Below are 15,407 nucleotides of genomic sequence, written 5' to 3'. Positions count from 1 at the left end.
TGAATGCTAATTCCTTTAATGAACTTGGGGCCTGATTCACTGAGGTCTGCTGCGACAATATGCGAATATCTGCAATCGCCCAGTGCCGCTTTCGCACATCCGTAATACATCGCAATCCTACCCTCACGCACAATTATAACAGGTCTGACCTTACTCAGACATTGCTAACACAGGCCGTGTATACCGTAGCAGTGGCTAATTTATGCACGCTCATGTAGTGGCGTTCAAACGGACAGGTACGCACGAGTTTCTCCGACCACTCCCCCGTCTCCACCCCCAAACGCTGATGTCCCGTCCCTCGGTCTGCAATGGCTTTGTTTCTGCCTAGGTGATCGCAATGCCAACTCACGCACATGCACTGCGGTGCCTACGCATGCGCAGTGCGCGCCATCGACCGACCTGCGTACGCTGTTGCAGTTGCGATCCGTAACAAATGAGGCCCTAGAACTCCACAAAACAAGTAATGACAGCACTTACAGGCAATACATGTAGTAAAACCTTCCTATATTCTGTCCCATCAGATAATACAGTAAAAGAATGTATTCAGGTGAATAAGTCCCTACTAACACCCAGACAATGGGACGAGGGAAATGGCGCCACTGGGGAACATAACAATAATTCCGCCTTGTAATGGGCTGACAGATAAAGCCATGTGCCAATAAGAGACGAACACAGTACCGGGCAAATCCAGAGATTCAAACAGGTCCGAGCCTTTCATACCCAACTGTGGAGCTAATGGAATTAAATGGTCCATTATCTAAGGATTTGTGATTGATTTGGCTCATTCAGGGGAACGTAGAAATGCACTTGTGAGGAAACTGGGCCTTTTAGAGAGTATTTTTTCATTTACGGAAAGAGAGGGGAATTAGCGGCTGAGGACTGAGAACGCCATCTCCGGCAGCCTGTTCCCCCTCGCTGCCCCCAGTTAATCAGCCATCCCTTTACAGCGATGGAGTGCTAGCTAAATACAGTTATTACACCCTCTCAGCACAGCGGAACGCACTACAAGGGAGACAATGAAATTGTACAGTAGCGCAAAATCCCAAAGCTGGAATACAAAATGCCGTGATGCTTTTATCCGCAGAAGACAGAAGATCCGTAAGTACAGCGCAGGCTGAGTGCCGGATAATTTTATATCAATAAATAATCTCCAATCACTGAACCAAGCGGCTCCTTGTTCCGTCCTATTCTCACACATATATTGTTTACAGGGGGATTGTGGGCGCTTTGTCCGCGCTGAGAAGTGGACAATTAACCACTCATTGCAGGTTACAGCAGAATTTACACCTTCAGGCTCTCACGGAGTTAGGTGACCGTCAGTGGTGACAACGCTGTGTACGGAAGACCTTTCCTCTTCTCTGCTCTCTTTCCATCTATAAAACCTGACATTTCTAGCCTAAAACTTACCGTGAACTTGGTGCCTCGTGCCTCAGTGATGTCTCTAGTAAATAGTGCAGCTTGTTGCTTCAAGCCACTAAATGATCACATTGTGCGTCAGAGTGACGCAATAACGATAAAGGGTCCACATTCGCTACTGCAGACCTCAGTGTGGCAAACCTTTCAAATTCTTACTCATTGAATAGTATTATTATTAGTAGTATTACTATTAGTATTATTATTAGTATTACTATTAGTATTATTAGTATTATTATTAGTATTACTATTAGTATTATTATTAGTATTATTATTATAATTATAATTAGTATTATTAGTATTATTATTAGTAGTATTATTATTATTATTATTATTAGTATTATTATTATTACTATTAGTATTATTATTAGTAGTAGTATTACTATTAGTATTAATATTATTATTAGTATTATTATAATTAGTATTATTATTAGTATTATTATTATTATTATTAGTATTATTATTAGTAGTATTAGTATTATTATTATTAGTATTATTATTAGTAGTATTAGTATTATTATTATTAGTATTATTATTAGTAGTATTAGTATTAGTATTATTATTAGTATTATTATTATTATTATTAGTAGTAGTATTAGTATTATTATTATTAGTATTATTATTAGTAGTATTAGTATTATTATTATTATTATTAGTATTATTATTAGTAGTATTAGTATTATTATTATTATTAGTATTATTATTAGTAGTATTAGTATTATTATTATTAGTATTATTATTAGTAGTATTAGTATTATTATTAGTATTATTATTATTAGTAGTAGTAGTATTAGTATTATTATTATTATTATTATTAGTAGTAGTAGTATTAGTATTATAATTAGTATTATTATTAGTATTATTAGTAGTATTACTATTAGTATTATTATTATTAGTATTATTACTATTAGTATTATTATTATTAGTATTATTAGTATAATTATTAGTATTATTATTATTATTATTAGTATTATTATTAGTAGTAGTAATATTATTATTATTAGAATAATTATTATTATTAGAATTTTTTGATGATCATTTTTGGAATCTAACAATGTATGAACAATAAAGGAAACATGTTGAGGACACGGAACTGGTAATAACAGGTTAATGACACTTTTAATCCAGCCCAATCCACGAATACTAGGATTTAGTAGTAGTAGGATTTGGGCAGCACAGATGGTGTAATGGTTAGCATTGCTGCCTCACAGCACTGAGGTCGTGGGTTCAATTCCCACCACGGCCCTACCTGTGTGGAGTTTGTATATTCTCCCTGTGCTTGCGTGGGTTTCCTCCGGGTACTCCGGTTTCCTCCCACACTCCAAAAATATACTGGTAGGTTAATCAACTCCTAACACAAGTTAACGCTAGTGTGTATGTGTGTGCATGTGATAGGGAATATAGATTGTAAGCTCCACCGGGGCAGGGACTAATGTGAATGGGCAAATATTCTCTGTAAAGCGCTGCGGAAAATGTGCGCGCTATATAAATAATTGGTAATAAATAAATAAAATTAGTATCTCATATTTACTGGTACGCTCTTTTGTGTCTGTAAATTTACTTATGCTTGGCAAGCACAGTCCACCTGTCTGCTGTCAGAGACATTAGATTGTCAGCTCTTATGTCTCGTTAATGTGGAATTAGCTTGGGAAAGTGCAGTTTACTCCTGAGCATAGCATCAAACAAAGCAGCTCAATGAATATAATAGTAATACGCAAAACACGCCCAGTTGTGCTTTCCCTGCACATAACTACTGTACGCCCCATGATCAGGAGATTAATCACCCAGTGGCAGCGGTGCTTTCCCTGTACATAACTACTGTACGCCCCATGATCAGGAGATGAATCACTCAGTGGCATTGGTGCTTTCCCTGTACATAACTACTGTACGCCCCATGATCAGGAGATGAATCACTCAGTGGCATTGGTGCTTTCCCTGTACATAACTACTGTACGCCCCATGATCAGGAGATGAATCACTCAGTGGCAGCGGTGCTTTCCCTGTACATAACCACTGTACGCCCCATGATCAGGAGATAAATCACTTAGTGGCAGTGGTGCTTTCCCTGTACATAACCACTGTACGCCCCATGATCAGGAGATAAATCACTTAGTGGCAGTGGTGCATTCCCTGTACATAACTACTGTACGCCCCATGATCAGGAGATGAATCACTCAGTGGCAGTGGTGCTTTCCCTGTACATAACCACTGTACGCCCCATGATCAGGAGATTAATCACTCGAAAGCACGCGCTCATCTCCATACAAAATGCTAAACACAAATACACGGGAAACGAGACTGGCGATTGGTTACTCACCGATGTCATATGCCAGGAAGTCGGCAGAAAAGCATTTGGCACCGTTGCTTAGAGATGTGTCATTATGAGTGTTGCCGCCAAACACCAGCATGGCGCCGCTGATCAGCACCGCAGAATGGAGGTACCGCGACAGGCCGCTCTCCTTCAGTATCATCCTGGAAAACACAGAGAACAGTCAGTGATGTCTCACATACTGGGCATGGCAGAACAGGCAGGCAGAACAGGCAGCTGTCATGGGCACAAGGAAGATGGGGTACACAGCTCTAAACACGCACTTATGTCACGTGACAGGGGAGGGAGGGCGCCACATCGTCATGGCAAGATGATGTCATGGGAGGAGCATTCCACATTGTTGTGGTGTGATGTCATGTGACAGGTAAGGGAGGGCGTCACATCGTTGTGGTGTGATGTCATGTGTCAGGTAAGAGACGGCGTCACATCGTTGTGGTGTGATGTCATGTGTCAGGTAAGGGAGGGCGTCACATTGCTGTGGTGTGATGTCATGTGTCAGGTAAGGGAGGGCGGCACATTGTTGTGGCATGATGTCATGTGTCAGGTAAGGGAGGGCGTCACATTGCTGTGGTGTGGGAGGGCGGCACATTGTTGTGGTGTGATGTCATGCGTCAGGTAAGGGAGGGCGTCACATTGTTGTGGTGTGATGTCATGTGTCAGGTAAGGGAGGGCGACAGATTGTTGTGGTGTGATGTCATGTGTCAGGTAAGGGAGGGCGTCACATTGCTGTGGTGTGATGTCATGTGACAGGTAAGGGAGGGCGTCACATTGTTGTGGTGTGATGTCATGTGTCAGGTAAGGGAGGGCGTCACAATGCTGTGGTGTGATGTCATGGGACAGGTAAGGGAGGGCGTCACATTGTTGTGGTGTGATGTCATGTGTCAGGTAAGGGAGGGCGGCACATTGTTGTGGCGTGATGTCATGTGTCAGGTAAGGGAGGGCATCACATTGTTGTGGCGTGATGTCATGTGTCAGGTAAGGGAGGGCATCACATTGTTGTGGCGTGATGTCATGTGTCAGGTAAGGGAGGGCGTCACATTGTTGTGGTGTGATGTCATGTGACAGGTAAGGGAGGGCGTCACATTGTTGTGGCGTGATGTCATGTGTCAGGTAAGGGAGGGCGGCACATCGTTGTGGTGTGATGTCATGTGTCAGGTAAGGGAGGGCGGCACATTGTTATGATGTGATGTCATGTGTCAGGTAAGGGAGGGCGGCACATTGCTGTGGTGTGATGTCATGTGTCAGGTAAGGGAGGGCGTCACATTGTTGTGGCGTGATGTCATGTGTCAGGTAAGGGAGGGCGGCACATCGTTGTGGTGTGATGTCATGTGTCAGGTAAGGGAGGGCGGCACATTGTTATGATGTGATGTCATGTGTCCGGTAAGGGAGGGCGTCACATTGTTGTGGCGTGATGTCATGTGTCAGGTAAGGGAGGGCGTCACATTGTTGTGGTGTGATGTCATGTGTCAGGTAAGGGAGGGCGTCACATTGTTGTGGTGTGATGTCATGTGTCAGGTAAGGGAGGGCGTCACATTGTTGTGGTGTGATGTCATGTGCCAGGTAAGGGAGGGCGTCACATCGTTGTGGTGTGATGTCATGTGTCAAGTAAGGGAGGGCGGCACATTGTTGTGGTGTGATATCATGTGTCAGGTAAGGGAGGGCGGCACATTGTTGTGGTGTGATGTCATGTGACAGGTAAGGGAGGGCGTCACATCGTTGTGGTGTGATGTCATGTGTCAGGTAAGGGAGGGCGTCACATTGTTGTGGTGTGATGTCATGTGTCAGGTAAGGGAGGGCGGCACATTGTTGTGGTGTGATGTCATGTGTCAGGTAAGGGAGGGCGGCACATTGCTGTGGTGTGATGTCATGTGACAGGTAAGGGAGGGCGGCACATTGTTGTGGTGTGATGTCATGTGACAGGTAAGGGAGGGCGGCACATTGTTGTGGTGTGATGTCATGTGTCAGGTAAGGGAGGGCATCACATTGTTGTGGCGTGATGTCATGTGTCAGGTAAGGGAGGGCATCACATTGTTGTGGCGTGATGTCATGTGTCAGGTAAGGGAGGGCGTCACATTGTTGTGGTGTGATGTCATGTGACAGGTAAGGGAGGGCGTCACATTGTTTTGGCGTGATGTCATGTGTCAGGTAAGGGAGGGCGGCACATCGTTGTGGTGTGATGTCATGTGTCAGGTAAGGGAGGGCGGCACATTGTTATGATGTGATGTCATGTGTCAGGTAAGGGAGGGCGGCACATTGCTGTGGTGTGATGTCATGTGTCAGGTAAGGGAGGGCGTCACATTGTTGTGGCGTGATGTCATGTGTCAGGTAAGGGAGGGCGGCACATCGTTGTGGTGTGATGTCATGTGTCATGTAAGGGAGGGCGGCACATTGTTATGATGTGATGTCATGTGTCCGGTAAGGGAGGGCGTCACATTGTTGTGGCGTGATGTCATGTGTCAGGTAAGGGAGGGCGTCACATTGTTGTGGTGTGATGTCATGTGTCAGGTAAGGGAGGGCGTCACATTGTTGTGGTGTGATGTCATGTGTCAGGTAAGGGAGGGCGTCACATTGTTGTGGTGTGATGTCATGTGCCAGGTAAGGGAGGGCGTCACATCGTTGTGGTGTGATGTCATGTGTCAAGTAAGGGAGGGCGGCACATTGTTGTGGTGTGATATCATGTGTCAGGTAAGGGAGGGCGGCACATTGTTGTGGTGTGATGTCATGTGACAGGTAAGGGAGGGCGTCACATCGTTGTGGTGTGATGTCATGTGTCAGGTAAGGGAGGGCGTCACATTGTTGTGGTGTGATGTCATGTGTCAGGTAAGGGAGGGCGGCACATTGTTGTGGTGTGATGTCATGTGTCAGGTAAGGGAGGGCGGCACATTGCTGTGGTGTGATGTCATGTGACAGGTAAGGGAGGGCGGCACATTGTTGTGGTGTGATGTCATGTGACAGGTAAGGGAGGGCGGCACATTGTTGTGGTGTGATGTCATGTGTCAGGGGAGGGAGGGCGGCACATTGTTGTGGTGTGATGTCATGTGTCAGGTAAGGGAGGGCGTCACATTGTTATGATGTGATGTCATGTGTCCGGTAAGGGAGGGCGTCACATTGTTGTGGCGTGATGTCATGTGTCAGGTAAGGGAGGGCGTCACATTGTTGTGGTGTGATGTCATGTGTCAGGTAAGGGAGGGCGTCACATTGTTGTGGTGTGATGTCATGTGTCAGGTAAGGGAGGGCGTCACATTGTTGTGGTGTGATGTCATGTGTCAGGTAAGGGAGGGCGTCACATCGTTGTGGTGTGATGTCATGTGTCAAGTAAGGGAGGGCGGCACATTGTTGTGGTGTGATATCATGTGTCAGGTAAGGGAGGGCGGCACATTGTTGTGGTGTGATGTCATGTGACAGGTAAGGGAGGGCGTCACATCGTTGTGGTGTGATGTCATGTGTCAGGTAAGGGAGGGCGTCACATTGTTGTGGTGTGATGTCATGTGTCAGGTAAGGGAGGGCGGCACATTGCTGTGGTGTGATGTCATGTGACAGGTAAGGGAGGGCGGCACATTGTTGTGGTGTGATGTCATGTGACAGGTAAGGGAGGGCGGCACATTGTTGTGGTGTGATGTCATGTGTCAGGGGAGGGAGGGCGGCACATTGTTGTGGTGTGATGTCACGTGTCAGGTGAGGGAGGGCGCCACATTATTGTGGCATGATGATGTCATGGAAGGCGGAGGCCACATTATCACAGCGTGATGTCATGTATCAGGGGAGCACATCGTTGTGGCATTATAATGTTGCGTGTCAGGTGTGGCAGAGGCCACATTGTCATGACGAGATGCCACAGGTCAGATGATCAATATATCGATATGGTGCTATGACATCATGTGTCTGGTGAGGGGGGGCCCTCATTGTTACAGCGTTATGATGTCACGTGTCTGCTGGGTTGGTGGCCATGGCGTTATGACGTCACGTGTCTGCTGGGTTGGTGGCCATGGCGTTATGATGTCACGTGTCTGCTGGGTTGGTGGCCATGGCGTTATGATGTCACGTGTCTGCTGGGTTGGTGCCCACAGTTTAGAAACAGACTGTCCCCAACTTTACAAACACAAATTTAGTGGAATTGTTTAATGTACATAATACTGTATTTACTAACTGATGGTTTAGTCTGGTATATTGATTTCACGTCACTTTACTGCAGGTGGCAGAGCAGCAGATGGTTTATATCCTGACAGACGGGAGGAAGCCTCCGCCAGGCGCACTAGCACAGAGAACACGGGACCCTGGTGCGCTGGGTGTATCATACCCCTCCTCCTGCTCCGAGGACGCAGTACAGGGGGGGGGAGGAAAGGTCACAGGATACACAGATACTGATATGAAAAATCAATATGGGTTTACACCGAGTTAATAAATGGGTCAGTTCTCACAGTAAAGGGCAAAGTACCTGAGGCCAGCGCCGCTCTTTCCGGGATAATAGATTTGCTTAATCCTTACCCTGCAGTTGTCATACATTACATAGATCTCTATGAATAAACATCCAGCGCAGAAACTGTACTGCAGGAGATGCATCAATGCCCATCAGATTATATTAATATATATATCTGTCTTCTGCTCTACTACGCCGGCTGTAATTCAGGATGGACGTGAGCAGATAATGTATACTACAGTCCACAGTCCTAGAAGAAAGACTCACAAGTGATTGGCTGTATATAGAATAATCGCTTCCGTACAGCAAAATAATACAGATCTCTTCCTCTTCCCTATATCATATGACATACGGAAGGCGCTATTCATCCCACTGCGCTATAATGTGGTTATGCAGAACAGACCGATTCATATACAGTAACCTGAGATGTAATACAACATCAGCAGCGCGTTATATAACGGTCTCAGGCACGTCGCCACAACAATGTGCCGCCCTCCCTCCCTTACCTGACACATGACATCACACCACAGCAATGTGACGCCCTCCCTCCCTTACCTGACACATGACATCACACCACAGCAATGTGACGCCCTCCCTCCCTTACCTGACACATGACATCACACCACAACAATGTGCCGCCCTCCCTCCCTTACCTGACACATGACATCACACCACAGCAATGTGACGCCCTCCCTCCCTTACCTGACACATGACATCACACCACAGCAATGTGACGCCCTCCCTTACCTGACACATGACATCACACCACAGCAATGTGCCGCCCTCCCTCCCTTACCTGACACATGACATCACACCACAGCAATGTGACGCCCTCCCTTACCTGACACATGACATCACACCACAACAATGTGCCGCCCTCCCTCCCTTACCTGACACATGACATCACACCACAGCAATGTGACGCCCTCCCTCCCTTACCTGACACATGACATCACACCACAGCAATGTGACGCCCTCCCTTACCTGACACATGACATCACACCACAACAATGTGCCGCCCTCCCTCCCTTACCTGACACATGACATCACACCACAACAATGTGCCGCCCTCCCTCCCTTACCTGACACATGACATCACACCACAACAATGTGCCGCCCTCCCTCCCTTACCTGACACATGACATCACACCACAACAATGTGCCGCCCTCCCTCCCTTACCTGACACATGACATCACACCACAGCAATGTGACGCCCTCCCTTACCTGACACATGACATCACACCACAACAATGTGCCGCCCTCCCTCCCTTACCTGACACATGACATCACACCACAGCAATGTGCCGCCCTCCCTCCCTTACCTGACACATGACATCACACCACAGCAATGTGACGCCCTCCCTCCCTTACCTGACACATGACATCACACCACAGCAATGTGACGCCCTCCCTCCCTTACCTGACACATGACATCACACCACAACAATGTGCCGCCCTCCCTCCCTTACCTGACACATGACATCACACCACAACAATGTGCCGCCCTCCCTCCCTTACCTGACACATGACATCACACCACAGCAATGTGCCGCCCTCCCTCCCTTACCTGACACATGACATCACACCACAGCAATGTGCCGCCCTCCCTCCCTTACCTGACACATGACATCACACCACAGCAATGTGCCGCCCTCCCTCCCTTACCTGACACATGACATCACACCACAGCAATGTGACGCCCTCCCTCCCTTTCCGGAGAAGCACCCAAGTTACGACCTAATAACATTACCACCATTAATAGCCGCGTTTGTGTTACTGATTTAGGAAAGCACAGGGAGAGTTATCCGCCCGTGCTGCCAAGTTGCCACCAGCTAGTGGCATTTACGTGATAAAGTGTGCGGTCACCACGACGCGTACATCCCATAACATTTCCAGCACGCCAGCCCCGGCAGCCAGCCCGGTCAGGTGGACGCCTCAGCGACGCTCCCAGCACAGATTAAACCATTGAGAGAGAAAGTTCCCAGAGATGGAGCTGGGAGGCGCTGGGGAGAGAAAGGTCAGCGTGCGTTGTGGACGCTTCATGCTCTGCTTGTCCCATGGGGGCCAGCGTGGGATCAGCAGCGCAGATACAGTATTTGTGCAGTCTTTATCACTCCGCAGTCTGCTGTACATTGTACACATTACCCCCAGCACCGGCCTGCCAAGGCAAATGTCACATCGCTCTACAATGCAGATGACGCTTTAACTATTAACCCCGAGACGGCTGAGGGGAAACATGGCATCACACGAGCACCTGGGTTATGGTGGCGGCAGTGTATATGGCCAGGAGAGTACATATAAGTGATCTTTATAGTAATGCAATGTCAGTACACATTAGGAAACGGATCCTAGATCATGAATGCAGGTGGCACACCTAAAGATACCTACAGCGCCGCATATGTACGGATACACACAAGTCTTCCATACACACTTATATGTCCAATATGTTCCTGGTTCTGCATGAGCCCCACTGTGATCTGTAATTCACAGGTATTGTGACCACAGTTTCACAGCCAGCCGTAACTCTTAGCCTTTAGGGTAGGGGTCACCGCAACATCCCTATATAAATACTATCCAAAATATTGGGCAGAGGTCAACACCATCATCTCTCTAGATAAGTCCTCAAACATCTAGATTCAATATGACACACAGCGTAACTTACTTGGCGTGACTGAGCCGCCAAGTCCCGTGCTACTCTGCTAGCGCTGGGCGTCTTTTTTTTGCCGAAAATGCGTCTAAGTCACACTGCAAAGTGACTACCATGCACCATCAGACTGCGCTGATTAGTATGATATGTGACACCTGTATATCTGTGTGCTCCTGAGTCTGTATATAGGAGACTGCGCTGAGTAATGTGATATGTGACATCAGTATATCTGTGTGCTCCTGAGTCTGTATATGGGAGACTGTGCTGTGTAATGTGATATGTGACACCTGTATATCTGTGTGCTCCTGAGTCTGTATATGGGAGACTGCGCTGAGTAATGTGATATGTGACACCTGTATATCTGTCTGCTCCTGAGTCTGTATATGGGAGACTGCGCTGAGTAATGTGATATGTGACACCTGTATATCTGAGTGCTCCTGAGTCTGTAAATAGGAGACTGCGCTGAGTAATGTGATATGTGAAACCTATATATCTGTGTGCTCCTGAGTCTGTATATAGGAGACTGCGCTGAGTAATGTGATATGTGAAACCTATATATCTGTGTGCTCCTGAGTCTGTATATAGGAGACTGCGCTGAGTAATGTGATATGTGACACCTGTATATCTGTGTGCTCCTGAGTCTGTATACGGGAGACTGCGCGGAGTAATGTGATATGCGACACCTGTATAGCTATGTGCTCCTGAGTCTGTATATGGGAGACTGCGCTGAGTAATGTGATATGTGACACCTGTATATGTGTGTGCTCCTGAGTCTGTATATAGGAGACTGCGCTGAGTAATGTGATATGTGACACCTGTATATCTGTGTGCTCCTGAGTCTGTATATGGGAGACTGCGCTGAGTAATGTGATATGTGACACCTGTATATCTGAGTGCTCCTGAGTCTGTATATAGGAGACTGCGCTGAGTAATGTGATATGTGACACCTGTATATCTGAGTGCTCCTGAGTCTGTATACGGGAGACTGCGCTGAGTAATGTGATATGTGACACCTGTATATCTGTGTGCTCCTGAGTCTGTATATGGGAGACTGCGCTGAGTAATGTGATATGTGACATCAGTATATCTGTGTGCTCCTGAGTCTGTATATGGGAGACTGTGCTGTGTAATGTGATATGTGACACCTGTATATCTGTGTGCTCCTGAGTCTGTATATGGGAGACTGCGCTGAGTAATGTGATATGTGACACCTGTATATCTGTGTGCTCCTGAGTCTGTATATGGGAGACTGCGCTGAGTAATGTGATATGTGACACCTGTATATCTGTCTGCTCCTGAGTCTGTATATGGGAGACTGCGCTGAGTAATGTGATATGTGACACCTGTATATCTGAGTGCTCCTGAGTCTGTATATAGGAGACTGCGCTGAGTAATGTGATATGTGAAACCTATATATCTGTGTGCTCCTGAGTCTGTATATAGGAGACTGCGCTGAGTAATGTGATATGTGACACCTGTATATCTGTGTGCTCCTGAGTCTGTATACGGGAGACTGCGCGGAGTAATGTGATATGCGACACCTGTATAGTTATGTGCTCCTGAGTCTGTATATGGGAGACTGCGCTGAGTAATGTGATATGTGACACCTGTATATCTGTGTGCTCCTGAGTCTGTATATGGGAGACTGCGCTGAGTAATGTGATATGTGACACCTGTATATGTGTGTGCTCCTGAGTCTGTATATAGGAGACTGCGCTGAGTAATGTGATATGTGACACCTGTATATCTGTGTGCTCCTGAGTCTGTATATGGGAGACTGCGCTGAGTAATGTGATATGTGACACCTGTATATCTGAGTGCTCCTGAGTCTGTATATAGGAGACTGCGCTGAGTAATGTGATATGTGACACCTGTATATCTGTGTGCTCCTGAGTCTGTATACGGGAGACTGCGCTGAGTAATGTGATATGTGACACCTGTATAGCTGTGTGCTCCTGAGTCTGTATACGGGAGACTGCGCTGAGTAATGTGATATGTGACACCTGTATATCTGTGTGCTCCTGAGTCTGTATATGGGAGACTGCGCTGAGTAATGTGATATGTGACATCAGTATATCTGTGTGCTCCTGAGTCTGTATATGGGAGACTGCGCTGTGTAATGTGATATGTGACACCTGTATATCTGTGTGCTCCTGAGTCTGTATATGGGAGACTGCGCTGAGTAATGTGATATGTGACACCTGTATATCTGTGTGCTCCTGAGTCTGTATATGGGAGACTGCGCTGAGTAATGTGATATGTGACACCTGTATATCTGTGTGCTCCTGAGTCTGTATATGGGAGACTGCGCTGAGTAATGTGATATGTGACACCTGTATATCTGTGTGCTCCTGAGTCTGTATATAGGAGACTGCGCTGAGTAATGTGATATGTGACACCTGTATATCTGTGTGCTCCTGAGTCTGTATATGGGAGACTGCGCTGAGTAATGTGATATGTGACACCTGTATATCTGAGTGCTCCTGAGTCTGTATATAGGAGACTGCGCTGAGTAATGTGATATGTGACACCTGTATATCTGTGTGCTCCTGAGTCTGTATACGGGAGACTGCGCTGAGTAATGTGATATGTGACACCTGTATATCTGTGTGCTCCTGAGTCTGTATACGGGAGACTGCGCTGAGTAATGTGATATGTGACACCTGTATATCTGTGTGCTCCTGAGTCTGTATATGGGAGACTGCGCTGAGTAATGTGATATGTGACATCAGTATATCTGTGTGCTCCTGAGTCTGTATATGGGAGACTGCGCTGTGTAATGTGATATGTGACACCTGTATATCTGTGTGCTCCTGAGTCTGTATATGGGAGACTGCGCTGAGTAATGTGATATGTGACACCTGTATATCTGTGTGCTCCTGAGTCTGTATATGGGAGACTGCGCTGAGTAATGTGATATGTGACACCTGTATATCTGTGTGCTCCTGAGTCTGTATATGGGAGACTGCGCTGAGTAATGTGATATGTGACACCTGTATATCTGTGTGCTCCTGAGTCTGTATATGGGAGACTGCGCTGAGTAATGTGATATGTGACACCTGTATATCTGTGTGCTCCTGAGTCTGTATATAGGAGACTGCGCTGAGTAATGTGATATGTGACACCTGTATATCTGTGTGCTCCTGAGTCTGTATATGGGAGACTGCGCTGAGTAATGTGATATGTGACACCTGTATATCTGTGTGCTCCTGAGTCTGTATATGGGAGACTGCGCTGAGTAATGTGATATGTGACACCTGTATATCTGTGTGCTCCTGAGTCTGTATATAGTAGACTGCGCTGAGTAATGTGATATGTGACACCTGTATATCTGTGTGCTCCTGAGTCTGTATATGGGAGACAGTGCTGAGTAATGGGATATGTGACACCTGAATATCTGTGTGCTCCTGAGTCTGTATATAGGAGACTGCGCTGAGTAATGTGATATGTGACACCTGTATATCTGTGTGCTCCTGAGTCTGTATATGGGAGACTGCGCTGAGTAATGTGATATGTGACACCATTATATCTGTGTGCTCCTGAGTCTGTATATAGGAGACTGCGCTGATTAGTATGATATGTGACACCTGTATATCTGTGTGCTCCTGAGTCTGTATACGGGAGACTGCGCTGAGTAATGTGATATGTGACACCTGTATAGCTGTGTGCTCCTGAGTCTGTATACGGGAGACTGCGCTGAGTAATGTGATATGTGACACCTGTATAGCTGTGTGCTCCTGAGTCTGTATATGGGAGACTGCGCTGAGTAATGTGATATGTGACACCTGTATATCTGTGTGCTCCTGAGTCTGTATATAGGAGACTGCGCTGAGTAATGTGATATGTGACATCAGTATATCTGTGTGCTCCTGAGTCTGTATATGGAGACTGCGCTGAGTAATCTGATATGTGACACCTGTATATCTGTGTGCTCCTGAGTCTGTATATGGGAGACTGCGCTGATTAGTATGATATGTGACACCTGTATATCTGTGTGCTCCTGAGTCTGTATACGGGAGACTGCACTGAGTTATGTGATATGTGACACCTGTATAGCTGTGTGCTCCTGAGTCTGTATACGGGAGACTGCGCTAAGTAATGTGATATGTGACACCTGTATATCTGTGTGCTCCTGAGTCTGTATATGGGAGACTGCGCTGAGTAATGTGATATGTGACATCAGTATATCTGTGTGCTCCTGAGTCTGTATATGGGAGACTGTGCTGTGTAATGTGATATGTGACACCTGTATATCTGTGTGCTCCTGAGTCTGTATATGGGAGACTGCGCTGAGTAATGTGATATGTGACACCTGTATATCTGTGTGCTCCTGAGTCTGTATATGGGAGACTGCGCTGAGTAATGTGATATGTGACACCTGTATATCTGTCTGCTCCTGAGTCTGTATATGGGAGACTGCGCTGAGTAATGTGATATGTGACACCTGTATATCTGAGTGCTCCTGAGTCTGTAAATAGGAGACTGCGCTGAGTAATGTGATATGTGAAACCTATATATCTGTGTGCTCCTGAGTCTGTATATAGGAGACTGCGCTGAGTAATGTGATATGTGACACCTATATATCTGTGTGCTCCTGAGT

The 15,407-nt window shown here is 46.4% G+C and overlaps 1 protein-coding gene across 1 annotated transcript in view; it reads right to left on the bottom strand.

Annotated features, from left to right (window-relative positions):
• Nucleotides 1-3,730: 3,730 nt before the first annotated feature.
• Nucleotides 3,731-15,407, bottom strand: part of LOC148523468 (attractin-like protein 1) — a gene marked incomplete at its 3' end in the record, with an annotated part of 317,484 nt that continues 305,807 nt past the window's right edge. The window contains exon 10 of the mRNA XM_088473211.1: nt 3,731-3,885. Coding sequence (XP_088329337.1) covers nt 3,731-3,885 — 155 coding nt within the window. The remainder of the gene's footprint in view (nt 3,886-15,407) is intronic.

This window comes from Taudactylus pleione, unplaced genomic scaffold (assembly GCF_031769625.1).
Source record: "Taudactylus pleione unplaced genomic scaffold, aTauple2 ptg000132l, whole genome shotgun sequence".
NCBI lineage: Eukaryota > Metazoa > Chordata > Amphibia > Anura > Myobatrachidae > Taudactylus > Taudactylus pleione.
Note: the sequence above shows the minus strand (reverse complement) of the source record. Positions and strands in the feature narration are given on the sequence as shown.